Below are 17588 nucleotides of genomic sequence, written 5' to 3' on the forward strand. Positions count from 1 at the left end.
AGACAAAGCTGATAGTATTTACCCTGTGGCGTGTTTATCTCATCGAGTAACCTGCAGACAAAGTTGATAGTATTTACCCTGTGGCGTGTTTATCTCATCGAGTAACCTGCAGACAAAGTTGATAGTATTTACCATGTGGCGTGTTTATCTCATCGAGTAACCTGCAGACAAAGTTGATAGTATTACCCTGTGGCGTGTTTATCTCATCGAGTAACCTGCAGACAAAGTTGATAGTATCACCCTGTGGCGTGTTTATCTCATCGAGTAACCTGCAGACAAAGTTGGTAGTATTACCCTGTGGCGTGTTTATCTCATCGAGTAACCTGCAGACAAAGTTGATAGTATTACCCTGTGGCGTGTTTATCTCATCGAGTAACCTGCAGACAAAGTTGATAGTATTACCCTGTGGCGTGTTTATCTCATCGAGTAACCTGCAGACAAAGTTGATAGTATTTACCCTGTGGCGTGTTTATCTCATCGAGTAACCTGCAGACAAAGTTGATAGTATTACCCTGCGGCTTGTATATCTCATCGAGTAACCTGCAGACAAAGTTGATAGTATTACCCTGTGGCGTGTTTATCTCATCGAGTAACCTGCAGACAAAGTTGATAGTATTACCCTCTGGCGTGTTTATCTCATCGAGTAACCTGCAGACAAAGTTGATAGTATTTACCCTGTGGCGTGTTTATCTCATCGAGTAACCTACAGACAAAGTTGATAGTATTTACCCTGTGGCGTGTTTATCTCATCGAGTAACCTGCAGACAAAGTTGATAGTATTTACCCTGTGGCGTGTTTATCTCATCGGGCATGTTATGCTCCATGTGGTAGAGGTGAAGGACGACCGTGAGGTCAAGGTCACAATGGCACTCCTGACATTTTCGCTAGGCAAGAAAGCTATGCAACAGCTGGTACAGAATTCCTGTGTTTTTTAACTGTGCGTGGTTATCCCATCGAGTTTGTAAACCATGTGTTGATTTATCCGGAATTCCACAAATATTTAGGCATCCAATGGAAAGGTAAATTGTATCAGTGGATAGTTTTACCTTTGGGATTGCCATTTGATCCCAAATGTGAACATGCCATGTCAAGTTTTAGTTCAGATAAAACTGCTCTTGTGAAACCCAGTACATCTGCATCAAGGAAGAAATCATAAGCTGTGTCTGGTTGTTTTTTAGACTAAAATCTAGTCTCTGAAATGAACATATCGTACATAAAAAAACAGTTGTTCAGTTATCTTAATAAAAATATAATAAAAAGGAGCCCAGTGACTCTCTTCATTTTCAGATACTGCAGTGATCTAGACTTGCCAAACATTATAGACTTGCATGGGCTGTATTTGAGATATATTTGTATCAGGGTCTGTAAGACAGCCTAGTTGTTTTTGTGTGGACTTGTTTACCAAGTGGCCAAGTAATCCTGGCCTTGATAAACAGCGTTTGAAACTTATTGCGATATTGACCTTTTGCGCATTTAAGGCTCTCTGATGTTGCCAAAGTGTGGAAACTAACTCTAAAAACGCGCACGTCTTGATCACATTTCCTCCAAACCTGACGCGAATTCTGGTTTGCTGGCGCCGTTTCATCTCATTCTGGCCATCAAGGGGGGGGGGGGGTTTCCTTGTCGGTGTGGACGGAAGGACTGGTAAATCAGCTTTCGGTCATCTACTCTGCTCGCAACTATAAGATTCGTACAGTGAGTGAGTGAGTGACTAGGTTTTACGCCGCTTTTAGCAATATTCCAGCAATATCACGGCGGGGGACACCAGAAATGGGCTTCACACATTGTACCCATGTCGGGAATCGAACCCGGGTCTTCGGCGTGACGGGCGAACGCTTTAACCACTAGGCTACCCGACCGCCCCAAGATTCGTACAGAATTTGTGCACGGAGTAGAGCTCATATTTTGACATCCGTGATTTATATACGGAATCATTTCATTATTTGACTGAAACGAAAAACACTTTACTTTTCACAGCAGGGCGGGCGTATGTATTCACATGTGATGGGGGAACGCAATGCATGCACACCCGTGGTGTATTCACGTTGATCGTGTTCAGTATTCATACCTGTTCTATATTAGTTCATACAGACTGAACCGTCTTGTGGTCTAGTGGATGAAGGTCGGTGTTTCGATCCCAGGCCGCGTCATACTTATAGCCCGGACTAGTACAAGCAGACACACACACGTGCATGCACTAATCTTAAACGCGACGAAATGACACTCCATTTCACCTCGCCATACAGACTGAATGTAGAACAACTGAATATTCGTCAAAAGTAGTCTTGACTACTTCCATAATGTTCATTTAATACAAAGCACAATGGTTATAAACACTGAATATATAATATTCAGATAACCAAGAGTTACAGATTGATTTGGATTTTTAGAAATACATAAATAAATTATTATTTCTTAAAGTCATTTGCCTAAACTCAGATACTCATCTCAGCGAATTTTATATCATTTATTTTTAAGGAATGAGATAGATTTTTAAGATCAGGAATCGTTTTCACAGGTTTATAACCTAGAAGAGTATAAACCTTTCCACATTTGGCATCTATAGCCTGAGCTGCCCGTAGTCCTATACTCGTCCGCCATTTATTGGCCGCAACTGACGCATTTGACTTGACCAAACAGGTCACACAATTTGAGTCCTTCTTACCGGACAACGTCCTGTCGTAGACGAATTGACGCGCTTCCTTCGTGAACGTCAAGTCTACAAACTGATACAAATCCTCTGCTATATGTAATGGATGTTCGGCCATAGTTTCGTATCTCACTAACTTTATCCGCCCTGGATATGTCCGAGCTAGGTTGGCTGTGGTACCTAAGTCCTCGTGTATTCTTGCACAAAACATTTCTGCATATTTTTGTAAGTTGCTCCATTGGAAATACTTTAACCTCACATATTGTGATAAAATTGATGCTCTAGGATCGCGAACTAGATGTATTATTTTCAAATCCGGGTACTTCTGCATTAGTGGAGATACCAGTCTTAAAGGCAAACGAACTACTTTCTGTGAATTAATCCGCCTTGATCGACAGAGATCTTTGAGATCAGGTAAACAGGCAACAATTCCGTTCACGCCAGGATTCCGTTGAGTACACTTGAAATATGCTTTAGTTGTTTTGCTTTCCTGCATGTGGAATTGCGTAAGGGTGTCAAGATCGATATTTTCAAAGGAGCAGTTCCATATTTCCTCAACAGTTTTAATTGCATTCTTTTCAAAATTGTTGTTGTTCTTGAAGAGTCTGAAACAAGAAGCATGGACGTAATTAATGTTTGTTTATTTGTTGATGAACGTGGCACACAGCAATATTCCAGCTATATGACGGCGGTCTGTAAATAAACGAGTCTGGACCAGACAATCCAGTGGTTGACACCATGCGCATCGATCCACGCAATTGGGATACGATGACATGCATCAACCAAGTCCAATCCCGTTAGACGCCTCTCACGACATGGGTTGCTGGAGACCGATTCTAACCCTGATCTTCATGGGGAGGTAGCGTTGGTGAATGATATGTTGATAGAAAATTGAAAAATGAAGCCAGCTTTAATTAGATACATATAAGTTCACCCATTCTGTGGAGGTGGTATACAGTTAAGAGGGATTTGATGGACAGTTGAAAGAGGAGAATCCAACATGTCATGTATATACCATGTATATAGTCTGTCTTACAGACCCTGATACAAATATATATCAAATACAGCCCATGCAAGTCTATAATGTTTGGCAAGTCTAGATCACTGCAGTATCTGAAAATGAAGAGAGTCACTGGGCTTCTTTTTATTATATTTTTATTAAGATAACTGAACAACTGTTTTTTTATGTACGATATGTTCATTTCAGAGACTAGATTTTAGTCTAACCATGTATATTGAAGCAGTTGTTATCCATAAGATTCCCTGTCATATTTATATCAATCTTCTACATGCCTATGAAGACACTGAAAGTAGGTCCACGTTTGCACAGTATCATATTCCAGAGGCAAGGGTGTTAACTAAACATAAAAGTCCATTTTAAATTTTGGCTGGACTAACGAGTCTATGCATAGTCAAATCAAAATCGCGTAACGAAATTGACATCAGGTTCCTAAACTGACGTGCAGATTTCGGTCGATTGCAGGATTTACAAAGCAATCAAACTGTTAATTTAGTCTTAACATATACGTTCCAAATCTTTTCAAGTTTTTAATCAAGGTGCTCACGTGTTTCGATGCACTTCGCGAAATAAGACCCGTTGTATTACAATAAAGCATGATCATAGATCAGATCGTCTTTACTGTGTGCCGCCATTTTCTTTCAAGCAAGTGATATGAGAGGTGGAATCTGATTGGTCAACAGGAGGAGCATAGAAGGGACATAACTCGTAATAGATACTGATGGCGCTACGATCGAGCCCATAAATTCAAGCAATTCGGCAAGGTTGGTAAATGGACTTTTACAGTCAGTTGTCTCCCTTGCCTCGGGAAGATGCAATATTATGGGAAATGCATTTTACTATGGCAATGTTATTACAATAGTTCAAATGGTACCCATGTTTTGCCCAGTGGATAAGTGCTGAATAGTGTGTTAAAAACGCTTACTCTGACTTCTGATTGAAGAATTTCAAGGGGAGTTGGGAGTGTCGCCATTTTTCATAGATCATAAGCAGAGGCTCAAATACGTAGAACACCTCGTCACTAGACTGTATTATCGCTCCTGTCAAGGTGGATCCACTGCGCAGATACGTAGATATAAGAAGTCGGGTGCGGTTCGGGTAGATCCGTGACGGCCTCGGGTCGAAGAACTCCGCTGAATAAATAAAAGGTTACTTGATTAATCATTAAATATAACTTCACTGTGTGGAGTTGCGGCCCTTACTCGTGCCAGAATCCGATGGTCGTGGATTTGAATTCGACCTGATCATTATTTGTAGTTTTTTTCTGCAGCCTTGTCCTCCAACAAAGTGGTAAAAGTCGGAGACCTGCATCACTTCGAGCTTTCCTCCCACATTAAGCTGCCACGCCGCTATATAACTGAAATTCAATTCAAAGCGTCGCAAAACCATGTCATTTAGTCTATCTCTCTGTCCTAAATTGAAATTGGATGCCATGTGAGATTTCCATGGTGTCGGTTGATGTAAATATGTATAAACTTTCGTCGAAAATGTGAGTGAGTTGAACGCCGCTTTTAACAGTATTCCAGTTATATCACGGCGTGTCAGCTTAATGTGGGAGGAAAGCCCGAAGTGATGCAGGTCTCAGACGTTTACCACTTCGGTTAAACCCAAGAGCACGGGTATGGTCCTGACCGGGATTCGAACCCACAATCATAGGTTTCAGGCGTGCCCAAGGGACGCAACTCTGCACAGGGAATCGCGGCGCCTTAGACGACTGGGCCACCCGTGCCCCCTAAATTCATAAAGAATAGTCGGTATGAACTTTTTAAAATAATATTTTTTATTTCAATTCGGTAGACATAAATTTAACATTGGTACATGTGGTACATGAAGTGTAGCAATTCATAGAATCTTAAAACATGATCAGATATTGGTATATTTGATTGACTGATAAATTACATTAAGTAGGCTGATAATTCCTTCCATTTTCTGTCGAATTTATTAATAATACTATTTTTAATTGCGATATTTTTTTCTATGTTACATACCTCTTACAATGTTTTTATGAAGAAAGGAAAGCATAATGGAGTTTTCTTAATGCATGACCGGTGAATGCATTTTTGCAAGAAGAATTATATGGTTGAAAAAATAATTTTTCTAGAATGGTAATATGAATGAATATCATATGCAAGTTTCAAGTTTAGGTGCACTTCAATTTCTAAACAAAATCCCTTTACAAGAACGCATTCTACATATACATGGTATAAGTTTTCAGATTCAGAAACACAAAAAGAGCATATATCATCCGTTAACTTCATTTTCAATCATTCCTTTTTGGTATAGAGCTCTATTTATGAATCGGTACTAGAAACACATCATTGGTACACATTTCACAATTAGTGGAAACAATTTTCCATAAAATGCTTTGATTACGTTCATTTTCCCATTTATCACACATCAGAGGAAATTTAGTTGTAGCTATAAAATTATCATAAAATATTCTGGGGCCTTCGTTCGTATCAACGAGTCTCTCAAAATGTTATTTATGTATAAATTAGCTGCGATGCCCTGAACTGACCTTGGATGCTATGTGAGATTTCCACCATTGAGAGACTTGTCGAAAACATTCATAAAGAAAACTCGGTATGAACTTACTTGTGGGGGTAAGGCGTTGGAGATTCATGACAGTTATACCCATTGTCGTCAGAGTCAATGCACACAACAACCAGAACCATCGGGACGTGTGCAGCATCTTCATCCATTGGCGAACAGACCATGGATCACGTAGTGTGGATCCTTTGTCCAGAGTCATCTGAATTACAAACATTTTTTTATTAAACTTTATAAACTCGACCCACTGACAGATTCATGACAGTTATACCCATTGTCGCCAGAGTCAACCAGAACCAGGGGCGGTCGGGTAGCCTCGTGGTTAAAGCGTTCGCTCGTCACGCCGAAGACCCGGGTTCGATTCCCGACATGGGTACAATGTGTGAAGCCCATTTCTGGTGTCCCCCGCCGTGATATTGCTGGAATATTGCTAAAAGCGGCGTAAAACCATACTCACTCACTCACTCACTCACTCAACCAGAACCATCGGGACGTGTGCAGCATCTTCATCCATTGACAAACAGACCATGGATCACGTAGTGCGGATCCTTTTATTAAACTTTATATACTCGACCCACTGACTGACATCCAGAAATAGATGCTCATAAGTCACATGATTTATCCGAAGCAAATTATACATGTCAGACGAGTTTTCAAAAGAAGTTACTACAGCGTGATTTAACGGGCAGTTTGGACAGTTTGTCCGTCCAAGGTTTTCGTCTTGAGCAGACAGTTGTTAGGCAAGGCAGACACATGCGCGTTAATGTTTGAATAACATTTTTTTGTTCACGCCTATAAACTGAAAATAATGTATGTTTTAGCCGTCGTTATTATATACTCACGCATGTTGGTTTATTCATGAAGGTGAGGTGATGTGAAATGGGGTTTAACGTCGCGTCAAAGATTATTGCACTGATATACCGACATGCATGCTCAAGTGTGTGTGTGTGTGTGTGTGTGTGCGTGCGTGCGTGTGTGTGTGTGTGTGTGGTTGCTTGTACTAGTCCTGACTGATGCCGATTTATAGTGCTAGCACACTGAGATACCATGCCGCAGTTTAACATGAATACCCCACTCAGACACAGTATACTGCCTCCGAGCCGACCAGTCCTTGTTTTAGCCCCTTAATGCCGAGCGCCAGACAGGGTAACAACAAGTACCATCTTCTAACGTCTTTTAGGTATGACGCGCCCGGGGGTCGAACACCGGACCTTCCGCTCTCCGGGCGGACGCTCTACTACTTGACCACGGAGGCGGTCTAATACATGAAGACTTACTCATATTTAAGAGATGCACAAACGAACATATTGGTATGCTGTGTGTACCGATGCTCATGATCGCATCACATATGACGTCATAGATCCATGACTCGAGATGGTCCATTTGTCTCGTGCAAAGTTTGGAAATCACGTGCAGTATATCGTGATAAGAATAAAGTCAATATGTGGTAACATTACTGATTGTTAGTTTTGTCATTAATTGGTACACATTGGAAACATCTCTTCTTAACGTCCATACTTCTCTATATGTTTCTATGGTTCAAGTGTCTTTTGGCGGTGAATATTTTTTTTAACAATATTGGTTGCATGAAGAAAGTTACATGAATCGTGAACAGATCAATGAATCGGTTGGTTTGTCAGAAGGTCAACTCATTAATATTCATGACCCTAACACCGGAAGTTGGTGTTCGGGGCATACTTCTTTCGTCGACAAAATGAATGTTTTGATATGTGAGTTGACCTTATGGGCCCACTTGCACCAAGCGGTCTTAGCTCTAAGACTATCGTAAGCCCATGTTAAAGTATTGGAGATACGATAATCTTAGCGCTAAGATCACTTTGTGCAAGTGGGCCCTGGTTCTGACTTGCGTCTTTTTGACGAAAGCGTTGGGTATACAAGCTTCTAATTTCTACAAGTAAGATGACGTGTTTGATTAAGAAACCTATATGTAGTTGGGCATGCCTGTTGGTCAGAATTAAGTAAGCGGTAATCCCTTGTACATTTGCATTTGGCTGTGTCGAAGTTGTGTGAATGTGTTTGTGATTTGAAACTTTTGATTGACCAAACGGAAGTGCCTTGCTAAACTCAGTAATAAGTGTAGGGTTCTGCAAATAAACTGAAACAATAGGTTTCGTTTAACCCTATGTTGGATTGTCCTGGCTGCGCATACCCGCAATGGAACCAGTTATGATGCTACAACCTACAATCGTAGTTCACAATATTGTTTTGTGAACTTACGTTCTTTACAATTATGATTTTTTAAGCTTAAATAAATCCAATCATTGCAGTAGTATTGTAATTGTTTGAAACACCCTCGCGATTCTATTGCCATACCACATTGATGATATCACGGACTTGTATAATGTTATATAGGTCCGTGGTGATATGTAGGTGAGGTGAGGTGCACAGAGGTTTAACGTCGCGTGCAAGGTTATTCCACATGTGTTTGTGTGGCTGCTTGTACTTGTCCGGACTAATGTCGGTTTTATGGTGGTAGCCCTCAGAGATACCAGGCCGCAGTTTTACATGTATATCCACTCTGACACAGTAGACTGATACCGAGCGCCACACAGGATAACAACAAAATACAATCGTTTAACGCGGAAGGATATCCACCGACCTTCCGCTCTCAGATCAAAATCAGATCCACGGCTGAACAATGACTTGAGGACAACTCATTTCGATCTTTCGCGAACTTTGACCGACCAATGAAATGAATATCAAAAAGTCGACATTAGCCAACCAGAAAACTGTCGATTTCCATTCCAGACTACGCTTTGAAAAATATTCTCGATTTAAAATTTGAAAAACGGAATAAAAGAACATTCTGGGCCCCGTTCCTCAAAGCGATCTTAGCACTAAGATGATTGTAAGTCCCATACTTTAACATAGGCTTACGATCATCGTAGTGCTAAGATCGCTTTGGGGAACGGGGCCCTGGAATGTATAAGAGATGGCATAGATTGTATGTCTTTTCCGTTCAAATGTTTAGCCAGTTGAAGCGAGAGGATGATTTGGACGGTTTAGATTCAGAAACATCCCGTATTAAACCTTTTCGAGGTTGCGTTATTATAAAACATGTTCCGACTGTCGCGTTTCTAATTTGGTAAGCGAAGCTCTGATTGGTCGGATGAAAGGGCGTTCTGACGTGACCTGTAATGGGATGCATGTCCTCAGTTCTTTGTTTAGCGGTTGTGAGAATTATAAGATCTGATTTTGAGATTGGGTTTGGCAGGGCGGGCTTATTCTAACAGCTAGTAGGGGTTTATACAAATAAGTCCGGCCAAGTCTTATCCTCTCGGCTGATCGACTATGGAATCCTAGAAGGGAAGGCGCTGTCGCCCTTACAAAAACAAGCAAAAAACTGTTGAGATTAACCAAAAACCGATAAATGCGACATATTTTAACTTTGTCTCTCACAATAGTATTAAAGCGCAACAATGGGGCAATGTGACAAATGGACAAACTAACGTTGTCGCTAAAGAAAAAGAAAAAGAAATTACGCCCCTCAATTAATTATATAATATATTTGATTGTCAATTAAAAATCTTATAGTAGCGATATTATATAAAAAAATAAACTATACTGGTGCTCATTCAGCACCAAAAGAATACAACCACGTGGTTTTATTTTCTATATATAATTAGATTTAAAACTTTTAAAAAGTTAAACAAATAATTCGCATAATACACAACTGCTAATTGGTATCTTAAACATCTTTGAAAATCAATAATTTGCTTTTTTCGGCACATGGTAGGGGGCATGTGGTTGCAAATTCATTTTACCTCACTTTCCATTTAACAAATTTATTTTTTCACAAATTTACCCAGTTACAGACTATTTTTTACTAACTGTTGCAGGAATGAGTGATGGTTAAATAGACATAATCAAATTTAACAACATAATTTTCATTTCCAATTACATAAGAAGACAAACTTGGTATACCTTCTTTTGCCCCTCAATTTATGATAATATTCATCACCAAAAAAAATAAAAATTGCCCCTCAATTTATGATAATATTTACACCCCCCCCCCCCCCCCCCCCCCCCCCCCCAAAAAAAAAGGAAAAAAGAAGTATTCTTTTCACTGAGGTTAAAAATACATATACAAATATATATTTACAGTCTATTTGCAATCTTGAAAGCTGGATATATGTAAATATGACATTGTACGGAGGCCGAGAGCGGACATCTCTTCCTCGCCTTCAATTACGGATGCGAGAAAGCGATAACACGAGACAAGAAAGCGATTCCCTGGGTGAAAACGGGTTCCTGGTGTTTCACACGCTGCGCAGTTTCAACGTTCATGATGACCGGGCCGACGCCCAGTTTGCCTGCTACTGCCTCGGATTTTATAATACATAACGTCTTTTTCTGTCTGCTAATTCATTTGATTAGCGAGTCCACAACTTATGTCACCTCAGTAACAACACTGAATATGCCTTCAGGCATTTATATTGTGCGGCACAGGGCTAAGGGCATCTGGTGTTTACTTCCCAATAGAGGATGTTAGTAAATAAACGCTAGTTGCCTATTGTTAACAGTTATTTTTATCATTCACAATGGCAAGATCAAAGGTCGTTTCACACATTCAACAATTTATGCAATGTTGTTACTTTTGTAGGATTAACAGAAATAGCAGAAACAATATATGTATACAACGGCTAAGAATCACAAGATAGATGAACGCGGCAAACATCATCCAATGAAAACAGTTGTGACTCCCATACAGGTTTGTTTTGGAAGCCGATTACGGAGCACTTCTACTTGGACATTTATATACTTTCTACGAATATAATGAATTTTTCTCTCTCGGAAATCAATATTATCATTTTGTGCACTTTACTTGTCATTTACGTCGGAATGAATGTCTCGGCAATACATGTTTCAATATGTTCTTTCTGTAGATCTCTAATTGATTGTAAACATTCTATAATTGAAAGTAAACATTAGCAGAGCCTGCTGCTGACCAATAAGCTCCCTTTTATTCACCCAGATCTTGTGTAATTGTGTGGGTTGGTCGGGCACGAACCTCTCTGCTTTGCGAGTTGATTCCCAAATGGCGGCTTGTCAGAAACATTGAAATTAACTTTGTATGAACAGAATAGGTCGGCGTAGACGTGAATACAGCTAGTGTACATATGCAAAGGGCGTTTGTGTCTTTGGACAAGTGCAAGAATGTGTCCACATTAGCATACGGGGATAAATCTAAGTCAGCGTTACAAATGTAATATATCTCAACTGTGTAGAAATCCAGTGGGATCAGGAAGAAATTTATGACCATGCTTCATAATGCTTTATCTTTTAGTATATACTAAACATATTTTACGACTTTTTCTGAAAGCATCCAAAGCCTTATATTAGTTAAGCGTTCAAAACCTGGCGGGTATGTGGAGGACATGTTTTTTTTCAGGTGAACAGGTGACTTGCCTTGGCATGTGTTTGTGACGGGTGCTACAAGTTGGGAAGAATACGTTCACCTTTTCGCTAACACCCGGTATCATTACTGTTTGATAGTGATTCATGAACATATACTTACAATATAGGGGGAACTGTGCAAAGGACTTTTAGCGGAGATGTATATTATGATTATGGGAGTGTTTGATCGTTTTTACTATTATGATTAAGGAAAGCGTTGTCCCTTTTACTATTACGATCAAGGAAAGCGTTTTGTCCCTTTTACTGTTATGATTAAGGGAAGCGTTTTGTCCCTTTTACTATTATGATTAAGGAAAGCGTTGTCCCTTTTACTAAGAGTAAGAAAAGCGTTTTGTCCATTTTACTATTATGATTAAGGAAAGCCTTTTGTCCCTTTTACTATAATGATAAAGGAACGCCTTTTGTCCCTTTTACTATTATGATTATGGAAAGCGTTGTCCCTTTTACTATTATGGTGAAGGAAAGCGTTTTGTCCCTTTACTATTATGATGAAGGAAAGCATTTTGTACCTTTTGCAATTATGATTATGGAAAGCGTTGTCCCTTTTACTATTATGGTGAAGGAAAGCGTTTTGTCCCTTTACTATTATGATGAAGGAAAGCGTTTTGTACCTTTTGCAATTATGATCGAGGAAAGTGTTTTATCGCTTTGATCATAATTTTTATGTTTTTCAAATCTGGCAGTAAAACCACCCCCTATTACCCACCATTCATTTCAACCGCAACCCCAAACCAGTTGTATTGCATCATCATTAATCAAGCTGCATTCATAAGGCGGAACAATATATTTTTATAAAAAATATATATACAAACTCTAGATGACGTTCTGACCGTAACTATCCTCATGTAATAACGCGGAAGTGTCATTTCGACGTTACAGTTCTTCATGATATGGTTGAGCGAGAAATCGAACATGGGTCCACGGGGTGACTAACAAGCACTTTAACCACTGGGCTACCCCTTCGCCTCGTATGGAGAGATGTGGCTGAAACAAAGGCTATGCGTCGTAAAATGCTCTCTTCATGTATCGAGCAAGCAGTAGTGTCATTCACTTGTTCCAAGAGCTGCGTTAGTATGGGGCTGAGTAACAAATAGTGTTTATTCCGTTATCCGAGACAAAATATTGTTTAAGGTCATTCTCGTAGCCCGTAGGGCACGAGGAACCAGTCGTCGAGGGCGTTGCAATTGAGGCGTACAAGGATGTGGGATCCTTATATCCTGAGCTCGAGACGAATCCGCCCTGATTGCGATACTTGGACTGTCAGCATCATATCTTTTCTCATGTGTTTTACCATCTTCCCAGGCAAGAGAGTTAACTGAACTAGGCTGGAATTCCTGGGCTCGGTCGTAGCGCCACCAGTGGCTATTACGAGTTATGTCCCTTCTAAGCCTCTCCTATGGACCAAACAAATTCCACCTCTCGTATCACTTGCATTTGCCTCAAACAAAATGGCGGCGCCCAGGCAGGACGATCTGTTCGATAATCAAGATCTATAGTGATAAAACGGGTCGCGAAATATATCAAACCACGTGCGCATTTTTATTAAAAACATGAAAAGATTTGGAAAATATCTGTTGACAATGAGTTGACGGTGCACATGCTCTGCAAATCCTGCAATCGACCGAAATCTGCATGACAGTTTACGAACCGGATTTCGATTTCGTTGCGCGGTTTTTATTGGACTATGCATAGACTCGTTAGTCCAACCAAAATATAACTCCCTAATATCAGCCTAGTTCGGCAAGGGTGGCAACTGAACTTTTATAGTCAGTTGACACCCTTGCCTAGGGAAGATGACATTGAGGGCACCAAAGGTTACCAATGGATTTAGTTGGTTGTTACCTTGAAGTATATGTTTATACAAATTCTGTGAGAGGCGGGTGCTACTCGCTGGGCTTAGCCTCTTCGCGAACACCTGGTGTCATTACTGATTTTCAGTGATACATTCATATACTTTTGACAGCTAGTTTGTCGTTTTATGGATGTGTCGTCGGATAATCGAGACTGGGTATTCTCTGGTTTTACATTTACCCTATCCTTCTGCCGGTAGACTAAAGTCAAAATTCCTCACAAACTCAGTAGCATTTATGAATTATGCAGAATCAACTTCAAAAGACATGTTTAGGCCAGGAGATTACAACAGCCCCGCCCCTCCCCCAGCACCCCTCCTTGCCATACGGAAGTTTTCAGTTATGGTGTTAGTTTTGCAAGAACAAGTTGATATTTTTATAGAGATCCTAGTAGATTATGACATCTGCCAAACGTCACAACTGTCATACGCTGCCTGTTCACTGCCAACATCAGCGAGTGTAACTGCGGACACAGCCTTACCGACGTAACATTCTCGACGATCTTATCATGCTAATTACTATAACCTGTAGTTCATTCCCATCTGGAGTTGCATACTAATAATTGCCATTACATAAGACCAGATGAAACTCCATGTTAAGTAATAATCAATCATGTAGTAATGCTACCAACATGTACTAGCGATTATGAAAATAAAATCGACAAATCGGGGTTCTCGGCGTAAATCCAGGGAGATTTCGCCTGTTAGGGCCTGCAGTGAGGTAAGCGAGGTGCTCTGTTGTATGCGAGTGGTTATCTAAAGTGCTTGGATTGAGTTTAGGTTATCGTTCAGTGTTGTATTTAAGGTATTGTATATTGGGCATCCATAGTCTATTTTTGATCTAATGTGTATAATGATAGTAGGGTCTCCTTGTAGACCACACAGCTAGAACCTGTCAGGCAGCGTAGTGTAAGTAGGTCTTTACTGCATCTATTTTATTAGGTTTTTGATGTGAGTACCCCCGGTTAGATGTTCATCAACGATTAGTCCTAGAAATTTGGTCTGTTTTTTTTAAATTTATAGGATTATTTTTTAGTTTGGGGGTGTTTGCGCGTATATTTTTGTGTTTGAAAACTATCCCTGTGTTTTTTTCGGAATTTAGTGAGAAACCTCATTTATTTGCCCATATTTGTATTTTGTTTTTGCCTTCGGCAATAATATTTGTGCCATATTTATGCTTCTAGTGCGGATAGCGTTTGGTCGATTCCCACGGCTATTTTGCAATTTTTTAGGAAGTCTTGAATATAGTTTATTATTAGGCCTTTGAGTCCTGCGTTCTGGAGTTTTTGTATTAGTCCGTTATGCCATACCATATCGGAAGGTTTAGAGAAATCTAGAAATATGCCTACTGTATATTGTTTAGAAAGATAACGTGATAATTACCGATGGTAGAGTTCTCCTTGGCTGGCTAACAGGCGATGCTCCGTGGTGGCTTGGGAGGTGTTGCTCGTATGGAGTACAGTCTGCGTCTCAGTGGCAAGATACTCGAGTCCACTGTTGAAAGCATGTCAATACCCACCCGTCTGTCCAGTTTGGAATCGTTAACAATGCCTTACCACATGTTGGTCAAATTATGCAAGCTTTGAAAAGATGAGCGTATCCGGCCCCACCGGTGGCACTGAGTGGAATAAATGGGGTGTCCACACTGTGCCGGCAGCTATTGTTAAGGGGGATTTAGAAAATTTACCGTGCTAATTTTCCAAAGGATTAATATGGGGATTATCGTGCCGGCTGGTTCTGGTTCATTGGAGAAGGAGCACTGAACACAATTTTGAACAAACACCAATAATTTTGTATATACAGTTTAAAGAAATGAAATTGACAGCATTAATACACAGTTACAATACAATTTACAACCCATTACAGTTTTTGTTCCAGAAACCAGGCACATTTTCAGACGACCAAGTTCGTGTTCAAGTTGGCGGTACTGCTTCTTTATGGGTCTTCATTACCACCCGATTGATGTTGGCTTATTGTCACTTCAGCCATGGTTTGTTCTGATTGAATTAAACTGATGAATCGGAAGATGTTGGGTTGGTTGGTTGTCATTTTGTTTATTCTTGCATGCCACCCCTCTACGTGGTTAGTGGTTCTTGGACCCAAGGTGTCGAAGTGGTTCCACATATTTCTACCCCGCACCCCCCTCTCGACCCACTTTGGCATTCGTGAACACTTTTCACCATACCTAATTAGTCCCTGGCTGGTGTCGGCAGTTCAGCTCAGCATGACGACTACCGGTAATCCGAAGCATCTTTATTAATCTTAATTAATACGAATTTATCGACACAATATGAACAAACCGGAATGGATAGGTCCAACTGACTAACAAATGGTTTCACATGTCACCATAGAAATTCCGTTTATAGAGATTTAATAGAACTATTTTAACTTCACGTCGCAATAGTCGGAAAGAAGAAAACAAATAAATGAAACGAATATTCATCTCAAGCACATGTTTAAGCATCCTATCTTTTGAAAAGATAGTTATGGTGTAAGAATACTCACAGCTGGTTTAGTAAACAATAAAACCATACAGTTTTTAATATCTCAAAGAACGATAACTAAAACTGCATTTGTAAAATGATTGTTTTCCTTCACTTAGGTGCCTCAGGAGGGATTATTGAAACATACACGTATTAACATATAGGTTATTTGATTGATCTATATTGACGTTGATGAAGTGGAGAAAAGAGGATTACCTTAGTTGTTTTTTCTAGCGAAACAGGCCTGCATGACAAACACATCAACATCACAGGTCACGTGAGCACTGGCACTGTTTACGTACAATATCATTCGGACGACTTCTGGTCTGTTCGGGGGGTCTCGGTGCAAAGGCGTCAAGTGGGTTAACTGACCCGATTCTGTTGAGCAGACATACATATGGCCCCGTCTCAGTGTCTGGCATTTAGATGTAAATAAATGAAACCCTTCACTTCCTGATGTACTTTCAACGTTTTGGAAATCTTTAAAATCTAAAGGCATTTACAAAAGTATCAGATGTGTTTTGTATAAAATTCTCCAGTCTCTAAAACATGATATGGTGTAAGGCATATATATCCCAATCGTGAAGCTGTTGAAATTAAAACTCCACTCTGACAGCAAAACGTGAAAGCGGGGGGAATTCAGCGTTTGTATATGTCGGCTTCTTTATCAACGACGGAATCATGGATTCTGTTATTCCATCCGAGATGCACACAGCATTGCCAGTGTGTTCCGATAGCGGCATGGGCGCGTCTTGGTGTCGGTGAATGGCCACTGATCGCTCGCGGACGCATGGTTTAGATTTGCCATGTGTATGATTTTACAATGATACCGTATTTATTCTGAACTACGTCCATTATGTCAACAATCGTGCATTGTTGGATGCTATGAACACGGTTTTTACATTCAGAGTGACTGAGTTAAATATACGTGTAATTAGCAAACACACATGTTTACATTGTACCTAGTACGTTAATGGGGAAATGGTTGCTTTCACTCCCGTTTTGCAAACATTGCAACATATGAATAGACTTGTACTAAATGAAACGTGTAAACGAGCATGGGTCAATTAATTTTGTTCTTTAGGGTGTCTGGGTTGCCGAACTAGGCTTGTATTATGGAGTAACATTTTGGCTGGACTAACGAGTCTATGCATAGTCCAATCAAAATCGCGCAACGAAATCAAAATCCGGTTCGTAAACCGTCGTGCAGATTTCGGTCGATTGCAGGATTTGCAAAGCATGTGCACTGCCAACTCGTTGTCAGCAGATCTTTTCCAAATCTTTTCATGTTTTTTTTATCAAGGTGCTCGCGTGATTTAATGCACTTTGCGATGTAAGGCCCGTTTTATCACAATATAGATCCTGATGATCGATCAGATCGTCTTGACTGGGCGCCGCCACTTTGTTTGAAGCAAATGCAAGTGAAACGAGAGGTGGAATCTGATTGGTCCATAGGTGAGGCATAGAAGGGGCATAACTCGCAATAGCCACTGTTTGCGCTACGATCGACACAAAGACACACTCTCGGGATAGTGCTGGAATAGCGCAAGGATATTGCTGAAAGTGGCACAAGAATGATACTAGCTTCTATGTATTACA

General features: G+C 40.3%; 1 protein-coding gene across 4 annotated transcripts in view; it reads right to left on the reverse strand.

Moving 5' to 3' along the window:
- Nucleotides 1–2264: 2264 nt before the first annotated feature.
- LOC124152106 (carbohydrate sulfotransferase 3-like) overlaps nucleotides 2265–17588 on the reverse strand; it is a 41102-nt gene continuing 25778 nt past the window's right edge. For 2 of the 4 annotated variants that reach the window (XM_048382574.1, XM_048382573.1), the window contains exons 2-4: nucleotides 6264–6420; nucleotides 4594–4801; nucleotides 2266–3255 (exon numbers count right to left, since the gene is read on the reverse strand). In XM_048382574.1, coding sequence (XP_048238531.1) covers nucleotides 2436–3255; nucleotides 4594–4801; nucleotides 6264–6420 — 1185 coding nt within the window. In that variant the 3' untranslated portion in view covers nucleotides 2266–2435. Of the gene's footprint in view, nucleotides 3256–4593; nucleotides 4802–6263; nucleotides 6421–14889; nucleotides 14985–16205; nucleotides 16368–17588 lie in introns of those variants that run through there. The other 2 variants (XM_048382572.1, XM_048382575.1) reach the window with 2 other exon arrangements.

The sequence above is a fragment of the Haliotis rufescens genome, unplaced genomic scaffold, assembly GCF_023055435.1.
Source record: "Haliotis rufescens isolate VD_foot unplaced genomic scaffold, xgHalRufe1.0.p SCAF_4, whole genome shotgun sequence".
Taxonomy (NCBI): domain Eukaryota; kingdom Metazoa; phylum Mollusca; class Gastropoda; order Lepetellida; family Haliotidae; genus Haliotis; species Haliotis rufescens.